General features: G+C 37.1%; 1 protein-coding gene across 5 annotated transcripts in view; it reads left to right on the forward strand.

Moving 5' to 3' along the window:
• Positions 1–18,854, forward strand: part of LOC18432804 (zeaxanthin epoxidase, chloroplastic) — a 60,921-nt gene extending 42,067 nt beyond the window's left edge. For all 5 annotated transcript variants that reach the window (XM_006842904.4, XM_020666365.2, XM_020666366.2 and 2 more), the window contains 3 exons: positions 17,600–17,688; positions 17,794–17,881; positions 18,167–18,854. In XM_006842904.4, the coding sequence (XP_006842967.2) occupies positions 17,600–17,688; positions 17,794–17,881; positions 18,167–18,247 (258 nt within the window). In that variant the 3' untranslated portion in view covers positions 18,248–18,854. The remainder of the gene's footprint in view (positions 1–17,599; positions 17,689–17,793; positions 17,882–18,166) is intronic.
• Positions 18,855–19,616: the final 762 nt, after the last annotated feature.

Below are 19,616 nucleotides of genomic sequence, written 5' to 3' on the forward strand. Positions count from 1 at the left end.
GTAAAATATTTTTTTGATATTTTTCAAAGGTTCATCTATTTTTGATGAATACACACTTAAAATTTCAAGTGATTTGGATTTGTAGAAAAAAAATTAAAATTCAAACACTATCAGGCATCCGTGATTGTCAGATCGGCCCAGATTCAATCTGGGCCGTTGGGTTCATATCTTCCTATTAGCCCTTTGGCAAACAGTAGCGTCATCCATATATATATATATATACCAAAAATAGAGGAAGAGGGATAAAATAAAATGCATAAGAAATGAGTAGCATTCATACATAATAACATTGATAATAACAGAAACAGAGGTGCAAGATTTACAGAAGCAGAACAGAGATGGGCACTTACGTGAAAAATCGAAGGAGAGGTGAGTGGCAGAAAACAGACTTGAAGTACTCACAGTAATCACTCAAACTTACTACAACAATAACTCAGAAAGCACTTGCTTAAAAATATTAAAACCCTAGCAATAATATTCAGAGGGGAAATCCCAAAGTGTCTACTTCTTATGCCTGGTCCTCTTTTTATAGAAGAGGGGAGGGCAGACTCCAAACGTTCTTAATTTCGCACCGACAAGGTAAGATGCCTTTTCTTTGAAGTAAAAATAAAAGGTAGGGTAAAAGAAATGGGAAAGATTCTTGTCGACTTTTTACTGTAGCAACAGTGTTTTTTGTCGGTAATAAATCTTTTTTTACTGTAGCAATAGTGATTGGTGTGTTGACAGTCTTCTTTTACTGTCATCTTTGGGACACGTATTCTGAATGGTAATGGAGTCGTTTGGGAAAATATTCCCATACAATCATCTTCGTTTGGCGGATCCAAATCTTCGGTTTCTGTATCATTTGAGGAAGTTGTTATTTTAACTTCTACTTCTTCCAAGGCAAAGAGTAATTTTTTCCTGAGCTCGGCTTTTGACAGAGTAGGGTTTTTCTGTTGCATCAGAGTGATGTGATCGGAAAACCCGATATGTGATTTTGGTGAGGAATACAGAATTGTCTTCATATAGATTTTATCGGGATCTAGAGAATCATTTCTATAATTGTCCCCTCATTTAATTGAAATTTGTCTTTGTAGTTCTGGAATATAATCCCACTGGTCTAAATCATTTTCAGAAATTTGGTAGGACCATTTTAAAATCTAGGGAATCTAATATAAAGCCATGAAATACATGTGATAGGGTCGTTTTAGACTAGCTCTATTATATTCAGAGAATTTTCTTTGTGATATTTGAAATTTTTCTGAAAGTATCTGGCTTAATGATCCCCATAACAGGAACCAACTTTTAAACCAGTTTGGAAATCCTGCTGGCTCAATTCTTTTAAACTGCACATATCATGCCTTGATATATTCAAAATAATGATAGGATTTGATTTTAAATCCTTTGGTAATTAATGCCTTTGGCTTTAAGGAATTCAGGCCCCAGTCATTATAAGAGATAATTTTATGTATTTGGAATTTTGAGTATGCTATTTCCGAGTCATTGTTTCTATAGTGGTGTACTATTGACACCGACCCGGTTTCCAATTAAATAGCTTCATACCATTCTCTACATCTTTCTCCCATATTAGGATGTAGGTGATGGCGTAGATATATGGCGGCTAATTCAGCAGGGTCTTTTTCCCTGTGTTCATTTTCTATTATGATCAGCGGGATATAAGCTGTATCAAGAAATGAAGTTCTATCAGGGTTTGGACTATTAGAGCTTAAAGGGGACTGTTGGGGAGATATTTGAATCTCTTAAGCTTGCTTTCTTATTAAAGCATTTGGATTTGATGAGGAAGCCAGGGATTTTCCTAGGCTAGAACTATTTGTAGGCAGGTGTTTTCCTGGGCTATTATATAAAGTCAGGCCTTTTCCTAAGCTAGGGACTATATCCATCGGCTGTTGGCTTCTCCTTCCCTCCCTGCAAAATTCTCTAGTACAAAAGTCGGGAAGATGGTTATTTTTCCCTTGTATATGTTCAATAGTCCAATCTGGAGGATTCTTTTCTAGTCTTTGGAATAAAGGTTTAGCATCGGAAGCTAAATTTTTATAAAAATTTGAAATATAATTTAGATATTCTAAAAATCTTTGTAATTCTTTTTAATCTTTTATGATGTCAAGGAATCTGGAAGCAAATTCAATTGCTCTATCGGTAGGAATTATCCTCCCTTGAAAGATATTATGCCCAAGGAACCTCATTTTTGTTTTAAAAAGGTTTATTTTTCTAGCAGAAACAATCAGATCAGCATTTTTTATAGCTTTAAAATATATATTTAAATGTTTCCAATGTTGGTCAATATTCTTAGAATATATGAGGACAACATCAATATAGACAATAATGAACTTGGTATACGAATTAAAAATATCATTCATAATATTCTGAAATTCTGAAGGGGCATTTTTTAACCCAAAAGGCATTACATTCCATTCATAGTGCCCGAAGGGAACATTAAATGCTATTTTATATTTATCTTTTTCCAATATTTGAATTTGCTAATATCTTGATTTTAAATCAAACTTTGAGAAAATACAGGCATTGACTAATCTATCAAGGAGATCCTTTTTTTAGAATAGGGTAGCGAATCCATCTCAAAACCTTATTCAAGGGTTTATAATTTATAACAAGGCGTGGGGCTCCCCTTTCAATTTTCGAAGCTTTTTCTATATAAAAAGCTGCACAGCTCCAGGGTGAAGAACTTTTCCTATTTAATTTTTTGTGAAGAAGTTTTTGTATTTCAGTTTTACAAATTTTTAGGAGTGCTATTCCTTTGTATTGGTCTAGCTTTAGTTGGAATTTTCTGTTCGTTAAAGCCTGGTTCATAAGGAAGTTCTACAATGTGTTTGCTTTCTATTCCAAAAAGCGCTAGGGATTTTTGAACAAACTTCTTTTTCAAGTATCGTTTTGAAATTATTAATTTTATTTTGTATTTGTGGTGATGTTAATTTTTCATCGATAGTGGGCCTAAGATAATACATTCTTGTTAGCCCACTCTTGTAGATCTACAAATAGAGGATGACCTCATTACTACTTCAGTCTCCTATTTAGGACAATCTATAGTAAATTGGAATATAGATGGGATGTCTTAGAATCAAATTCTCGATCTCATGAAACATATTACTATGTACGCCGCCGCATGTAAAGCAAGTGGAAACCAAGACCACGAAATTGCTAAAGCCATTATATGTGGTTTTACTGGATGGCTTAGAGGATGGTGGGATTTTCATATGGGCGAAGATGCAAAAAATCAAATCTTAAATGCTACTAAACAATGGGTTGTTAAAAATGAGGTAGGACTGGACAGGTCCTTGAGAATATAGTTACTGATGGATATGCAGTAAATACTCTAATATATATCATTACACCTCACTTTGTGAGAAGTACGGCCCTTTTATCAGCTAGATCTGAGGATCTACTTTCAAATCTTTGTTGTCCAACTCTCTCACATTTCAAATGGTTTAAAGATGTAGTTTATTCCAGACTGCTATCTAGAGAAGATAGTAAAGCTGACCATTGGAAAGAAAAATTCAATTCTGGACTTCCTCATTTGTTTGGGGAAAAAGTTAAGATAAGATTGAAAAATAAGCATGAAGGAATTATTCCTTATTCTTTGTATACTCTTGGAGAATTATCAGCAGAAATTTGTGCTGAAGGTCTTGTTTTATGCACAGACTTAGAATTGAAAAGACAATTCGAGAAACAAAGAATGACGGGAAAAAAGGAATTGGGAGATTTTTGTGAGCAATTCGGCTTTAACACAATACCTACTTCCAAGCCCTCTCACAAACAGAAATATAGAGACTCTAGAGATTTTAGAAAGACAAAGTCTATATATTCAAAAGAAAAGAAAAATACCTTTCCTAACATTTTTTTACAAGATCACTCCTTTAAACAAAAAGGAAAAAGAAAAATACCAATTTGCTATAACTGTGGGAAAGTAGGACATTATAAAAATAAATGTCGTATGAAAAAGAAAATAAATGCTTTAGAAATAGACCTTGAAATAAAGAAGCAATTATTTGATATCCTCTTAATTAAAAGAGATAATTCTGAAGAATTTTCTGACTCTGATGAAGAAATGTTCATCGGAGAGATAAATGATGAAGAATTGATTTTCTCCAGTTCAGATTCTGAAACAGATTCTGAAGATATTAATTGTCAGTGTAATTTCTTACAAGGCCTAAACTTAAATACTCTGACCAACGAAGAAAATCTCATAATTGACCTAATTGTTAAAATAAGTGACCCCGAGACTAAAAGAGAAGCCTTAATTCATTATATCAACATGGCCAAAGAACCTTCAAGTTCTCTTGCTCCTAAACCGACTCTTGTTCCTACTAATGAAGATCATAGCTTTAGTGATATTTTGAAAAGAGTTCAAAATAAAACTCAAAACCAAAAAGAACCTACAATTCATGATCTAAAAAATGAAATAAATGAGGTTCGAAATGAATTGATAACTCTAAAAACTAGGGTACAAATTCTTGAAATAGCAACCACTAAAAATGAAAGTGCAACCACTAAAAATGAAAGTGGAAATGAGGAAGAAAGTCCTGAAGAAGAATTTAATAATCTGATGCATGATTATAATCAAATCTGTTACCGCCCGAAATGGATGATACACTTCCAAAAGTGGTAGACGATCCACAAACTTCCATGTAATATGTTTAGAAAAATACAATATTATAAATATGTTAACCTCCTGGATAAAGTATAACCCAAAGATGGTTTACCATCATAAAAATAGTGATACAAAATGAGTTCACGTTTCAAACTACTGCTCTTATAGATTCAGAAGCCGATCTAAACTGTATAGATGAAGGACTACTTCCAACCAAATATTCAGCAAAACAACACAGGTTTTGAACACTGCTGATGGTAGTGAAATGATAATAAAATATAAATTATCTGATGCAGCAGTTTGCAATAATGGTGGATGCTTTAAATTTCCTTCTATAATAGTTAAAAGATTAAGCCAGCCTGTGATACTTGGAACTCCCTTCTTAAACATGCTTTACCCCATTAGACTTCATTGATAAACCAAGAATTCATGAAATAAATAGTATAAAAAATAAGATTTTTACGAAAGAAAGATTTCTCTTTCATTTAAAAGAAGAGGTTAAGTATAAGACTATTGATGAAAAATTAACATCACCACAAATACAAAATAAAATTAATAATTTCAAAACAATACTTGAAAAAGAAGTTTGTGCAGAAATCCCTAGCACCTTTTGGAATAGAAAGCAACACATTGTGGAACTTCCTTATGAACCAGGCTTTAACGAACAAAAAATTCCAACTAAAGCCAGACCAATACAAATGAATAGCACACTCCTAGAAATTTGTAAAACTGAAATACAAGTACTTCTTGACAAAAAATTAATTAGGAAAAGTTCTTCACCCTGGAGCTGTGCAACTTTTTATGTAGAAAAAATTTCGGAGATTGAAAGGGGAGCCCCACGCCTTGTTATAAATTATAAACCCTTCAATAAGGTTTTGATATGGATTGGCTACCCTATTCCAAATAAAAGGGATCTCCTTGGTAGATTAGTCAATGTCTGTATTTTCTCAAAGTTTGATTTAAAATCAGGATATTGGCAAATTCAAATATTAGAAAAAGATAAATATATAACATTTAATGTTCTCTTCGGGCATTATGAATGAAATGTAATGCTTTTTGGGTTAACAAATGCCCTTTCAGAATTTCAGAATATTATGAATGATATTTTTAATTCGTATACTATGTTCATTGTTGTCTATATTGATGATGTCCTCTTATATTCTGATAATATTGACCGACATTGGAAACATTTAAATATATTTTTTAATGCTATAAAAAATGCTGGTCTGGTTGTTTCGGCTAGAAAAATAAACCTTTTTAACACAAAAATTAGGTTCATTGGGCATAATATCTTTCAAGGGAGGATAATTCCCATAGATAGAGCAATTGAATTTGCTTCTAGATTCCCTGACATCATAAAAGATAAAAAAGGGTTACAAAGATTTTAGGATGTCTAAATTATATTTCAAATTTTATAAAAATTTAGCTTCAAATGCTAAACCTTTATTCTAGAGACTAAAAAAGAATCCTTCAGATTGGACTATTGAACATATTCAAGGGAAAAAAAACCATCTTCCTAACTTTCCGACTAGAGAATTTTTGCAGGGAGGGAAGGAGAAGCCAGCAGCCGAGAATACAGCCGATGGATATAGTCCCTAGCTCAGGAAAAGGCCTGACTTTATATAATAGCCCAGGAAACACCTGGCTCCAAATAGTTCTAGCCTAGGAAAATCCCTGGCTTCCTCATCAAATGCAATTGCTTTAATAAGAAAGCAAGCTCAAGATATTCAAATATCTCCCCAACAGTGCCTTTTGAGCTCTAATAGTCCAAACCCTGATAGAACTCCATTTCTTGATACAGCTTATATCCCGCTGATCATAATAGCCGAATTAGCCGCCATATATCTATGCCATCATCAACATCCTAGTATGGGAGAAAGATGTAGAGAATGGTATGAAGCTATTTTAATGGAAACCGGGTCGGTGTCAATAGTAAGCCACTATAGAAACAATGACTCAGAAATAACATACTCAAAATTCCAAATACTTAAAATTATCTCTTATAATGACTGGGGCCTGAATCCCTTAGAGCCAAGGGCATTAATTACCAAAGGATTTAAAATCAAATCCTATCATTATTTTGAATATATTAAGGCATGGGACGAAGTCTTTGTCCACCAGAATACAAAAAATACACATAGCTGGTATTCGCAGTTTAAAGGAACTGAGCCAACAGAATTTCCAAACTGGTTTAAAAGTTGGTTCCTGTTATGGGGATCATTAAGCCAGATACTTCTAGAAAAATTTCAAATATCACAGAGAAAATTCTCTGATTATAATAGAGCTACTCTAAAACGAGACTATCACAGTATTTCATGGCTTTATATCAGATTCCCTGGATTTTAAAATGGTCCTACCAAATTTCTGAAGATGATTTAGACCGGTGGGATTATATTCCAGAACTACAAAGACAAATTTCAATTAAATGGTGGGACAATTATAAAAATGATTCTCTAGATCCCAATAATATCTAGAAGAAGACAATTCCGCATTCCTCACCAAAATCAGATATAAGGTTTTCTTATTACATTGCTCTGATGCAACAGAAAAACCGTACTCTTTCAAAAGCCGAGCTCAGGAAAAAATTACTCTTTGCCTTGGAAGAAGAAGTAGAAGTTAAAATAACAACTTCCTCAAATGATACAGAAACCGAAGATTTGCAGCCGTCAAACGAAGATGATTGTGGGAATATTTTCTCAAATAAATTAGACAAAATATCAAGGACGGTACAACTCCATCACTATTCAGGACACGTGTCCCAAAGATGACAGTAAAAGAAGATTGTCGACACACCAATCACTATTGCCGACAAGAAACACTGTTGCTACAGTAAAAAGCGGACAAGAATCTTTCCCATTTCTTTTACCCTACCTTTTATTTTTACTTGAAAGAAAAGGCATCTTACCTTGTCGGTGCGGACTTAAGAACGTTTGGAGTCCGCCCTCCCCTCTTCTATAAAAAGAGGATCAGGCATAAGAAGTAGACACTTTGGGATTCCCCCTCTGAATATTATTGCTAGGGTTTTAATATTTTTAAGCAAGTCCTTTCTGAGTTATTGTTGTAGTAAATTTGAGTGATTACTGTGAGTATTTCACGTCTGTTTTCTGCCACGCACCCCTGCTTCGAGTTTTCATGTAAGTGCCTATCTCTGTTCTGCTTCTGTAGATCTTGCACCTCTGTTTCTGTTATTATCAATGTTATTATGTATGAATGCTACTCATTTCTTATGTATTTTATTTTATATATATATATATAAATATATATATATAGCTCTATATATATATATATATATAGAGAGAGAGAGAGAGAGAGAGAGAGAAGGAAGATATTATGTATAGAATTAGAGCTGGGTGGACGAAGTGGAGGTGTGCTTTTGGAGTCCACAGTGTTTGTCGTGTACTAATGAAACTGAAGGGGAAGTTCTATAGGATGGTTATAAGACCAGCCTTCTTTTATTCGATGGAATGTTAGCAGTCAGGAAACAACACATCCATCGAATGAGTGTGGTGAGATGAGGATGTTGTTTGTATGTGTATATATATGTATGCTACGAAACCTCTTTTCATTCTCACAAGGAGGTCACAATCACTCCTTGCTATTAGATGTCAAATTGGATGGCTTGGGTTAATGCCACGAAGTTCGATAAATATTTTTTGAAATTTGAGTCTTGTCAATGACACTTACAACCACTAGATTTAAAATCTGATGAACAAGAGTGATTGTGACCTCCTTATACTAAAAATAAGAGGGATCCTTGTATATATATATATATATATATATATATGAATAATGATCCTATGAGACCCTCCCACACCCATGTGTGTAGGACCCCAAAAGATCACCATTAAATTTGGAATGTATCTCTAGAAAAGTTATCACATGGGTGTGAGATTTGAATTTTCTAAAGATCTATGCCGAATTTAATGGTGATCCTTTGGGGCCCTACACACATGGGGGTTGGAGGGTCTCATAGGATCATTACTATATATATATATATATATATATATATGTAGGTTATGTGGCCTTTCCAGGCTTTAAAGCTAATAGTCTTACGCTCAGTGAGATTTAGAGAGAGATTGAATTTGGGTGCTTGGCGTACTGGGGCCCAGATTTAGATATCCCAAGTATTTGAGGCATTGAGAGTATACGTTTTGAGAGTGTGAACTCTCAGGGAGTTGTGAGGGTCACCTCCTAGTCAGGACTATATTGATTAAAATGCCTCATATTTGATGTGATAGCTAGGGCTTGGAGAATCCAATCGAGAATAATAGAATCAGAGTATTGAAAAGAGTATTCGCCCTGTATGGAATGGTTGACTCGTGGGACATGAGCTCGTATTCTGACACGAGACCGTTCCATGGCATGTGCACCCACAGTCATATGGGGAAACCACTCTTCTATTATATTATCCGACTTAGAAGAACAAGTGCACATGTGATTTGAGAGTACCCCTGTATTTGAATAGGAACATGTCCCACAGGGATGCATCAGTAATCCATTGAACCCCCTGTGACGGTAAGCTCTAGCTCAGCAACTTTGATGTGACCAACTTTGATCTTGATGGGGATGGATCTGGTTATGATCCATTGATTTTTGGTCACAACATTAATGGCAGAGATGGATCTGAGTCTAACAGATCTACTCGTGCTCATTGGCATGCGGATGATATTGATGATCGAAGATCCTCTTTTAATGGCGGTGATCATCTTGATGGGGATGGATCTAGTTATGATCCATTGATTTCTGGTCACAACATTAATGGTGGAGATGGACTTGGGTCTAACAGATCTGATCATGTGCATGCAGATGATATTGGATCTCGTCTAACGAGATCTGGAGATTGCAGAAAGGACGAAGAGGCTTTGATCCTTGATCCTGTACCTCGGGAGGGAACGGGTGTATATGATCTGGCCATGATATCAATGGCTCTAGTAGTATTATCAAGGGTGTCGATGGTTCTGGTGATCTAGCTACGAAGGTGGATTTTGGTGTTGCCTATTGTGTGGTATCTGGATATGGCGGTAACCCAAGATCTGGCTATGCTGAGATGCCTGCGAAGGATAATGTTATGAAGGATGATAATGGTGCTGCCTTTCGTGTGGTATCTGCCTATGGCGGTGACTTCAAATCTGGTTATTCTATGATGCCTGTGAAGGACAATATCTCTGGTAATACTCTTAAACATCATATCTCTTCTCTCATTGACTTACATAATACTTCCTTTGTGCATTCTAGTTCTTGCTTGGGTGTGTCTCCTGCTGGTAATGTTTTACCAAAAAAGGATGGCGTACTTGTTAGCCATGGTAATGTGAACCCTTCCTTTCCTTGGGTTGTGTTTCTAGTTCTACAGAAGATAGTCCTGAGGCTGCCTACATTGGAAAAGATTTGGGTGCTCGAAGTTCTGCCCCTTGCAATGTTATTGACTCTGGTGTGGTTGTCAATGCTGCAGAGGACAGACAAGGTATCAGTTATGTTAATCGTGATGGTTATGGGGTGCATGCGGCTACGGCTGTGGGTGAGCATGCTGATCAGCGTGCTCTTTCTCCCTGTGGGGATATTCCTAGATCCATGAATTCTGGTCTTGATGGTACTGCTCAAAGTATCATGAACTGAGAGACATTGATTGTTCAAGGTTTTGGCCTTGAAAATCTTCGTATGGGCCCTGGCCCGAGATCTACTGCTGTCGATTTTGATGGGGCCATCAGGAGTCCTGTAAGGGAAGCCTTTCCACCCTTGGTGGTTGGCTCGAGAAGCATACCATAGATGGCAACATAGGAAGTCAACCTATTGCTGGTTTGGGCAAAGGCAAGGAGGTGGATGTTACTCCTTGGACAAGTTCTTTTGGTAGTAAGAACGACCATGGATCTACTTCTTGTTCTCATGGTGAAGGTGTCATAAGGGAGGAGTTTCCATCGTTGGTTCCAAAGCACAAGAATGGAAGCTTGGCTAAACAGTTGTTGGGGCTCAGGTAGGTCCTCAGACTTGTTATTTGGTGCCAAGGGTGTTCAAAACATAGTTTACCGGAATCTCTCCACCGATCTCGCGTTTCCGATTCCAAAACCTGATTCCGCATTCCGTTAAGGAATCTCCACAGAAACCGTTTTTGGAACCAAGGAAACTCAATTCCTTAATTTCAGAATCTCGATTCAACACATGTTTAGAAACCATTTTTCGGAACTAAGGAAACTCGATTTGTTAATTTCATAATCTCGAATCAACACATCTTAAGAAACTATTTATCGAAACCAAGGAAACTCAATTCCTTAATTTTGGAATCTCGATCCAACACAACTTCAGAAATTTGAACCTAGTAAGTGTGGATAGACATTCTCAAATATGTCGAATCTGGATTCCAGTGAGGGTTAAATTTTGATTCCACGTCAATTGGAATTTGAAATCTTCCTTCGAATGCTTCTAGTGGTTGGAGGGTTTTGTTTTACTTGTGCCACCTTGGATGGCCTTTACATCAAATTTAAAATATAATTGGTAAATACAACACATACAATTAAAAGTAAAACCATGGCGTAGACATAATCCAATTTTTTCTTTGTAATAATGAAGTCAAAATCACAATTTAGAAATACTTGTCTTTGTATATAATGACCGTAAGTTCAATAGTCAACACGATCACTTTAAAATTTGGGAAACCTTTTAATAAGAGCAATCCAATATAGGTTCTGAAGTTGATGGGCCTCAAGATGTACTAGTGGCTTCCTTTCCATAAACTGAAATCTTGATCCCTGGTAGGGATCGTCAAACGCATTCCATAGTCCATATTATTGTAAATCTCGATCTCAAACTAGCATGGATCTCTGATCTATATACTTCGGAAACTTGATTCCAAATATGCTAGAATCGCAATTCGAAACAATATATCTCAGTTCTACAAATGTCAGAAACTCTATTCCATAGATGTCGGAAACTCGATTCCGCATATTAATGAATCTTGAGTCTTGGAGTGTTGATGCTAAGGGGATGGGAATCTTGATTCCAAGGAGGACAAAATCTCGATTCCATATGTGGATGAAACTTAGATCTATTTCAGTCGAAACACGATTCTCAAAAACTAGGAATCTCATTCCTAACGATTCCTATTGTACGGACAACGATTCCTAAGCAGAAATCTTCTAGCCGGCCACGATTCTGCAATTCTAGTTCCTAAAACGATTCGGTTTCCCAAGCGTTTCCAACAACTATGGTTCAAAATGGAGTGTATTACTTTGAGGAGATGGATACTTTACCTACTGAAATTATTAATGGTAAAAAATTTGTCAAAATTGAAAAGAAGTTGATGGACTCATGTCGGAGTAGGTGGGAAAACTACTTATTGGGGTACTTCTTGGGCTGCCGATCTGATTGGAATTATATGAAAGAGATGTTGAAGAAACTCTGGAGAAAATGTGGAGGCTTGAGCATGATGTTGAGGTATTCTCCGTTGATGGGGACTTCTTGATTTTTTGATTTCGTTCTAGGGAGGAGATGGTGGTTGCCCATACAGGGGGCCATGGTTTATCAACAAAAAATGTTTGGTGCTGCCAGAATGGAATCCATCAGGTCAACCCTCTAGGCATACTCGTCCAACTGTGCCAGTTTGGATCAAATTGCCAAGGTTGCTAATGATGTATTGGGAGCCAGAAATTCTGTCTTGTATTGCCTTGAATGTTGGAAAGCCCATCTTCATAGACAAACTGAAAAAATTAAGATCAAGGGCTGAGCCAAGGGTTTGTTTTTTTTTTTAAGTCTGTTGAGCCGAGGGTGTGTGTTGCATTGGATCTAGATATCATATGCTCGACTGAAGTTTGGCTGGACATGAATGGGCAGGATTATAGGCGAGAGATAGTTTATGAGTTCATGCCCTCGATCTGTTCTAAATGTTGAAGGGTGGGCCATAAGCCTAAATTATGTTGAGTAGGCTTAAGTGCAAAGGCCCCCATCAAGGTTAGTACAACAGTTGTTTCTAATGGTGATACTTCTATTAAGTTACCATCAAGAGAAGAGGGTTGGTGATTGGGAGTGTTTCGTCAAGAGTTTAGGATGGCGAATTCTCGCTCTTGCCACATAATGCAGTTCTGAACCATGAAGCCTCGTTGTTGACTACGGACAACCAGGCTGATGTAAACGGTACTACTCATTCTATGACTACACAAGATGATATCATGGCGACTGTGGTGACTGATGAAGCAGTTGTTGCACCTACAATTATGCATTCGTTAGTCCATGGCCATGATCAGACGGAATGTGAGCACAGTCTCAAGCAGGTTAACGTTAGTACTGACATAGAGAAAGATGGGGCGGAGTATGATGTTGAGGGCAGTTTGGATCCCTTGCCTATGGAGTGGATGGCATGGGGTATATTGTTGGTGGTCATAATCCCAAGTAGAAAGTCGAGTTTCAAAAAGCCATGGTCCTAGTAAGTCATGGCAAGCCGTTGGAAAAGCAAGTTGATAAGGTGGAAGGTTCTAGTTAGCGAGTGCAAGATCATGTGAATAGTGAGAAGCTTCCTCAAGCTTGAACTAGATCGCAATTAAAAGCCTCTTTGGTAGCTACTGGTGACAAGAAGGGGCTATCTTTATTAGCTACTGGTGATAAGAAAGGATTAACTCTAGTAGCTACTGATGACAAGAAGGGGTTACTCCAACAACTTTTGAAGGTAAGGTTTCCCTTAAACCTCTAATTTTATTTGTCAGTTGCAGCTTGGAATGTTAGGGGCCTTTAGGGTCAGGGCAGAATTTCGGATATTGGGGTTTTAAAAGAATAACATAACCTTGGCCTTCTTTTCTTATCCGAAACTAAGTTTCCTGTGGAGTTGAGCCGTATTTGGTCTAAAAAGTTGGGATTCTATAATAACTTTATTGCTAATGATATTGAGGGTAGATCCAGAATTTTATTCCTGTGGAATCTTTTAATTTACTCAAACAGAGTGATTGATGTAAATGATCAGCTGATAATTGTGGACGCTATTCATATTTGTAATGGACATATCTCAGTTGTTTCAGGGGTTTATGCATCTAATTATGTGTTCCAAAGGGCCATGCTTTGGGACCATATGATGGCTTTAGGAGAAACTATTAATCTTCCTTGGCTTGTATTACGGGATTTCAATACTCTATTGGATTCCTCGGATAGAGTGAGCTGTAGCAATTCTTTATCACCAGATTCAGGCAATTTTGTTCAAGTAATGTTGGTTTGTGCTTTTGCTGATCTTGGTGTAGTCAAAGGGTTGTTCTCTTGGTCTAATAGCCAGTTGAGCAGGAGATGCATTAGAAGGAGGTTTGGACTGTGCATTGGCAACTACTGACTGGGTTTTAGCTTTCCTTGAGTCCAAAATCCAGGTACTTCCTAGAGGCAACTCAGATCCCTTACTCATCTCTATTTTTTATTTGGGTTTAGTTGGGCCCAAACCTTTTAACTATTTTTTTATGTGGGAGCAACATCACGGTTTTTTGGATGTCATCTCTAATTCCTAGCAAGGCCGAGTGGAGGGGCACCCATGTATTGTTTTGTTGCTAAACTTAAGAGGCTAATGGCTGACCTTTGTTCAGCTATGTTTGGCTATGTTGGGGAATCCATTGCAGTAGGTTGACATCAACTATCACCTTGCATGAGAGCTTACGCATGGATTCTTCCAATGAGACATTCATGTCTGAGGAAAAGAGTAGAACTAGTTAAAAGGTGAGGATTCCAATGCCAAATATTTTCATCTATCGACTGTGGTGAGGAGGAATGACAGAATTATCTCCTTGAAAGATCGGAATGGGAATTTTTTGAGGCTGACATTGAAAATCATATGATTGGCTATTTCAAAGATCTATTGGCTCAGGAGAGCAATATTGACCTGCATATGGTTGATCAGTTCTTGTCGTCCTTTCTTGTCAATTCTTCTCAGAAGGACAAATTAGTGGATGCAATAAATATGGAGGAGATCAAAGCATGCATTGGGGATATGAAAAATGAAAGTGTCCCCGTCTGGATGGGTTTCAGTGGAATTCTACAAGTTTGGATGAGAAGTCATTAAAAAGGATCTTTTTCTAGCCCTTAAAAATTTCTTTGCTAAAGGTAGGCTTCTCAAGCAAATCAACTCCACTTTTGTATGTTTGATTTCTAAAGTGGATACACCTAGGGCGATGAAAACTTTTTGACCTATAGGGCTGTGTAATGTCTTGTACAAATTCATCACAAAATAATTTCTAGTCGGCTTCGAGTTGTTCTTGCTGATATTATTGATCCTAGGCAGGCGGCATTTTTTAAAAGTAGGCTTATTACAGATAATATCGTTATGGCAAATGAATTTATGTCTCTTTGCTATAGGAGTTCAGCTCGGCCTAAAATATGTCTGCAAATTGATTTGAGCAGTGCCTATGATAGGGTTTTCTGGGATTTTATTGTGTGTAGAATGCATGCTTTGGGTTTTCCTGAGTTATTTGTTTCATGGGTTCACTTGTGTATTTCCACTTCCTTCTTCTCTGTTTTGAGGAATGGCTCACCCAAGGGATATTTTAAAGGGAAAAGAGGTTTGAAGCAAGGAAATCCTCTATCTCCTTATCTATTTTTGTTGATCATGGATTTCTTTAGTAGGCAACTTAATTGTGCTATGCTGCAAGGCATGGTTCTCAGGACGTTTCCTTCAGGGTGTGACTATGGGGTCTCTCATCTATTTTATGTTGATGATGTGCTTGTTTTCTGTGAGGCATCCATTTCTTCAGCCACTGCTATGCGTGAACTTATTTTTATGTTTGAAAGGATTATTGGTCAGATTTTGAATTCATTTAAAAGCGAGGCTTTTTTTTTTTTGGTGCACCACGGGGAGGACGTTGGAGAATTATGAGGGAGTTGAAGTTCCTTGAAGGAGCCCTTCCAGTCCGCTATTGGGCTTACCATTATTTTGTGAACATCTTAGGCACAATTATTACCATAGTCTGGTGGGTAAGGTGTTCAATAAGATTGGGTCATGGCAGCCTTTATGTCTCTCATATGCAGGTCGACTTCAGTTGCTTAAGTCTGTACTCAGAGTATCAACGGTTTTCTGGCTGTTATCTTTCATTCTCCCAAAGAAAACATGTAATATGATAGAGAGACAACAGAGGAACTTCTTATGGGCTGGTGAAGTAGAGAAAAAAGGTATTCATATGATATAATGGAGAACAATGTTTCACTCAGTCTGAAGGAGGTCTCGGGATAAGGGAAATGGTGGACCTCAATATCGTAGGAATGATGAAGTTAGCATGGAGGATTTTGGAAAACCCATCCTCGTTGTTGGGACGATTCTTCAAACATCGATATTTTAGAAATTCTTCTATATGGGAGGCTGAGGCAAGAAAAGGATGTTCTTATGTATGTAAAGGGATTCTACTTGGCATATTGCACTTGAAAGGCAATATATAGTGGAATATTGGCAATGGTCAGATGGTAGATTTTTGGATGGATCCATGGTTAGCAGGTCAGTCACTATCGGATTTGCATGGTAATGACATTCAAGAGGATTTGGGAGCTGATGCAGGGAGGAGGGTTTCAGACTTTATAGGAGGTGCACCGCAATCTTGGGTTCTGCCACCTCTCACATCTGATATTTTGAGAAATATATGGAGGGAGTTTGGGAATTATACTTTTCCTCTAGGGCCCAAAAAGGATTAACTGGTCTGGATTCACTCTGCTGATGGCCTATTTTCTATTAAAGGGGCATGGGACTTTATTAGGCATCAAGGTTCATCAAAACCTATTTTCCGTGCACTGTGGTCTTCTAAATGACACACACAGGCGAAAAGGTTCTCATGGTTGCCTTGCATAATCGGTTGCCCACTTCATTTTTATGGCAGCAACGGGGCATGCAGCTGGACTCCTTATATCCCTTTTGTAGCAACCATGATATCCTTTTCCATCTATTATTTCAATGTGCTTTTGCATAGGGTGTATGGAGATCATTAGCTTGGAGATGTAGAAACAGTTTGTCCTTGGTACTTCTATCCCTGATTTACTTAGGTGGTGGTTACTTTTCAAGTTTAAATCTCATGGATTTCGTAATATTTGGTTTTCCATCTTTTTTACTGCTATTTGGTTTCTATGGGAAGGGTACAACAAAAGAGTCTTTGAGTCAAGACCTACTAGGAGAGAGCTTATTGTGAAACGGATTACCTTACATGTTCAAGCACTAGCAAAAGTTAAAAAGTGGTCTTCCACTTATCAGAAGTGGTCATTATTAATCTTCAGATAATTTGGCGTCAGCAGAGGTCAGAATCCTTTATTTCGGTGGCATGGTCATTTTTGAGGCTTAGAATTACAAGCTCAATAGTGCTTACTTGAGAAATCCAGGTTTAGCAGGTGGTGGTGGAGACATCAAGAACAAAGATGGTGGTTTCATTGCTGCTTTTACAAAGCATTTTGGTTTTGCTTCTAATAACCATGCATAATTCTTGGCACTTAAAGGAGTTCAGTTGGTTCGTCAGAGGAATTGCTTTCCAATACTGATAGAAAGTGATTCAGTCCTGCTTGTGGATGTCATTCAGAATCGATGACGTGCTGCATGACAGCTAAAGACGATTGCAGATAATTGTCGTACCAGACTTTCTTCTCATTGATGGTCCATTGCACTTGTTTTTTGGGAGGTAAATATAGTTGTTGATGCGCTCGTTAGGAGGGTATCTACTGGCCCCGGTGCCACCGTGTGATGCCATCGACCACCGGACTTTCTTCTCTTCGATGGTCCATTGCATATGTTTTTCGGGAGTCAAATATGGTTGCTGTTGGCCCCAGTACCACTGTGTGGTGCAATCAACCACCAGATTTTCTTTTTTCTCTTTTATTACATGATCTGGCCCAACCTATAAAAACAATTAGCCATTATGGCATATATGAATATTGTCTACTAATGGAGCAGAAATGCTGTGGACTAGTTTCATGTTCCAGGCTTCGCAACCAAATTCATCATATACTGCACCTACCTGTTTCAGTTGTCATTGATTGGTGTGACTTAATTGACATTAAATTTTCTTTATTGTTCAGGTCTCTAAAGTGCATGCTCATATCACTTGCAAAGACAGTGCCTTCTTCCTAACAGATTTGCACAGTCAATACGGAACATGGATCACTGAGTAAGTGTCTCTGTGTGAGAGGGAGGGAGGGAGGGAGAGTATTTACTTTGTTTATTAGTACAATGTTTTGGATGGAAAACATTGAAACCTTCCTTATCTATGCAGTATTGAGGAGAAGCGCTATCGAGTCCCTCCCAATTTGCCTATCAGAATCCGTCCATGTGATCGTGTTGAATTTGGCTCTGATAAGAAGGTCCCTCCTCTTAACTTGTGCCTCATTCGTTTTTTTAGAAAAGATCATATAATCTGTCTTCCTTGTGTTACGATCAGTATTTTTTATATCAGCTAGTCTAACCGGTTATGCAATGCCCAATAAAATAATGAGTGGCACTGGTTGGTGGGTTACCAGCCACGAACATAAGAAATGGTTCTCGAGAAACCAGCCAAACATGACGAAGAAAATGAGAGAGAGAGATTACATTAAGAATTATATGAGAGAGATTGCATTAAGAAATAATGCTTACATATATCTGTACAGGCCGTTTTTCAAGTCAAAGTGAAGACGTTTCAATTGGAAACAACTTCAACATATGGTGAGCAAGTGCTGAATCCTGTTTAGATGATTTGAGAATTGGGGTCACCAATCATGTTTGAATGAGGCCGTTGGCTGCAAGAAGGAATGAATGGTCAGGTAAAGAGCCTTTGATTTTGGTAGGCTGTGTAATTGATATTGGTTCATTGCAACCCAATATCTTTGCCTAAACACAACTGCCGCTATTTCGAGGCTGGAGAAGAGGGAGAAGTATATAGCATTACAAAATTGTAATTAAACCATTGTTTATAAGTAAATGTTTCATGATAGGTAATTTTGGATTACGGTGAATTGAATGGGCAAAAAGCATTTATCAGTTTAGCTGCCATCTTGAATGCATATGGTGGGTAGTTACAGGAGAGGATTGATTTCATAAGAAGACTAGGATTATATCGCCTCAAGATAAAAAAAATATTAATCAATTTTGTGAGAAAATAGTGACTTGCATAATCATGTTTGTCATCCTTTTATGGGTGTGGTTTGTATAGGCTAAGGCTCTAAAACAATCTAAGTAAGATTTTATATGGATCCAATGTACTCTTTATCTTCAAAGAACGGCCCAGCATTCAATGCTAGTCGAAGCTGTTGGTTCTCAGGTTGGTTGAATACTATTAATGAGAGTGGTACTTCACTATTCCTTAGTCTTGGAGACTGAATATTATTAATGAGAGTGGTAATTCACTATTCGTAATTCTTGGAGATTTTTTAGTTCATTATGCTATTTCTCTAGATTTGCATACACTTCTTGGTTCATTATGCTATTTCTCTAGGTTTGTATACAATTACATTGATCTCAGTAAAAAATGCTTTAAGAAAGATTTTGGTTATAGTTTCCCGTTTGATGGTACCAGGTTGAGGCAGTATGATATTTTGGTTTGGGATGCATTTTGTTCGACGGTTTTTTGAATGTTAAATACCATTGGAAGGTGCCCCTTCAAAAAGTGTTCAAAGATATTGGAGTAAAGGAAATCTGTATGATGCCCTGAAAATTTGTTTTCATTTCTAATTAAAAAATTTAAAACTTGAAAATAGTGTAGATCGAGCAATTGATGATCACTTGAAAATCTTAAAAATTGATGGTCCAAAAAGTGCATTGCAAGATGCATTATTTCCAAGATTTGAAATATATATGTTTCTCTCGTCTATATAACTCGAGGTCGAGATGATTGATTTGATGATTTTTTAGTATCGAAATCACCTCTTGAGGTGCGTTTTAATGTGATAGTTTAGGGCCATACCTTTATAAAACCGTTTTTTTTTGTTTTATTAGTGTGGTTTGAATAAAGTTTTCACCTTAAACAATCAAACTTTGTCATGTAATTTTGGTATAGAAAATTATTAGGATGTGAGAATATTTGTATTTCTAATGTAAACTCAAAAAATGGTTCAAATCAAT

This window comes from Amborella trichopoda, chromosome 4, assembly GCF_054954075.1.
Source record: "Amborella trichopoda isolate Santa Cruz 75 chromosome 4, AtrichopodaSantaCruz75HAP2 v2.0, whole genome shotgun sequence".
NCBI classification, from domain to species: domain Eukaryota; kingdom Viridiplantae; phylum Streptophyta; class Magnoliopsida; order Amborellales; family Amborellaceae; genus Amborella; species Amborella trichopoda.